Source organism: Lucilia cuprina, unplaced genomic scaffold, assembly GCF_022045245.1.
Source record: "Lucilia cuprina isolate Lc7/37 unplaced genomic scaffold, ASM2204524v1 Scaffold_3974, whole genome shotgun sequence".
Taxonomy (NCBI): Eukaryota; Metazoa; Arthropoda; class Insecta; order Diptera; family Calliphoridae; genus Lucilia; species Lucilia cuprina.
Genome location: NW_025808917.1, coordinates 1 through 1,352, shown reverse-complemented (window position 1 = coordinate 1,352; position 1,352 = coordinate 1). Strand labels below are relative to the sequence as shown.

Sequence of the window (1,352 nt, the reverse complement as noted above, 5' to 3'; positions counted from 1 at the left end):
CAGACTATAGACTAGACTAAACTATAGACTAGACTATAGACTAGACTATATTATTATATTATAGACTAGACTGAAGACTAGATTGTAGACTACAGACTAGACTGCATATAAGACTAAAGATTAGACTATTGTCTAGATATAAGAATAGGAAATAGTCTAGTCTTTAGTCTTAACTATGAAGAACAGTAGATTAAAAACGCTGTAAAACAAAATTGAGTTTAAAACTATATTTAGTCTGCTTCATGTATGTTTGTGAAGCATGTGTATTCAAAATAAGCCTTGAACCTTGCGTGTGTCTTCGTTTTAAATTATTTAAAGTTCAGAATAAATTATGTTTAAAAAAGTCGTACCATTTAAAAAGAAAATTCACAATTTATGCAATCTAATATTACAATTTAATGAATTAAAAATCAATATTGTAATTAAACTATCAATAACTATTTGTTGTTATTGTTTTTAGTTTTTGTTTTTGTAAATAATATGATATTATTTGTATGTATTTTTTTGTTTAAACTCACTATTTTGTTTTAATTAGCACAAATACATTATTCATCAATGTTTATAAACAATAAATGCGAAAAAAGTGATTTTTTTTCTTTTTTTCTTTCAAATTCAAAACAAAAAAAGTTCAGTTAACTGATAACAGCAGAAAAATTATAATAAAATTAATTACGTACTAGAATTTGTTTCAAACATTAGGAAGGCATCAATATTTATTTGTTGTTATTTTCTATGCTTTTCAGCTGCGGCAAACTATGGATACAAAACTGTAATCGTGGAGAACGTGTAGCAGCCGATAAACCCTATCCGGAATGCTGTAAATTGGTGTATAAATGCAAAAATCCTGATGGTTCCTCCTACTATATAGAACGGGATGCTGCTGAATATCAATTAAAAACTGAAAATTCTACGTAGTTTTGAGTTGTTCTCAATATTGCAATGCATTTTCTTTTTAGTTTTTAATTAGTAGTTTTTAGTTGTATTTTTGTATTTATTTTTATTTTTTATAATACTAACAAAAAGCAAAAACCAAAAAATTTGGAAAAAATGGGATTTTAAGAGTTTTTAAATAAAAATTTGAAAATAATTAAAAAAGTTAAGCTTTTGGGAAAATTAAGAGAAAAAGTTCAAAATTGAATTTGAAGAACAGAACTAAAACAGAACTAGAACAAAACTAGAACAGAACTATAACAGAACTAGAACAGAACTAGAACAGAACTAGAACAGAACTAAAACAGAACTAAAACAGAACTAGAACAGAACTAGAACGGAACTAGAACAGAACTAAAACAGAACTAGAACAGAACTAGAACAGAACTAGAACAGAACTAGAACAGAACTAGAACAGAACT

At 26.4% G+C, this 1,352-nt stretch overlaps 1 protein-coding gene across 1 annotated transcript; it reads left to right on the top strand.

The window, feature by feature from the left end:
• Positions 1-715: 715 nt before the first annotated feature.
• Positions 716-1,053, top strand: LOC124421173. Its single transcript, XM_046956010.1, has one exon. It carries the CDS (start codon positions 733-735, stop codon positions 913-915), a length of 183 nt encoding a protein of 60 aa, XP_046811966.1. The 5' UTR covers positions 716-732; the 3' UTR covers positions 916-1,053.
• Positions 1,054-1,352: the final 299 nt, after the last annotated feature.

What these genes read in the sequence shown, in the direction of transcription:
- LOC124421173 (XM_046956010.1), top strand. Translation starts at nt 733, where the DNA reads ATGCTTTTCAGCTGCGGCAAACTATGGATACAAAACTGTAATCGTGGA.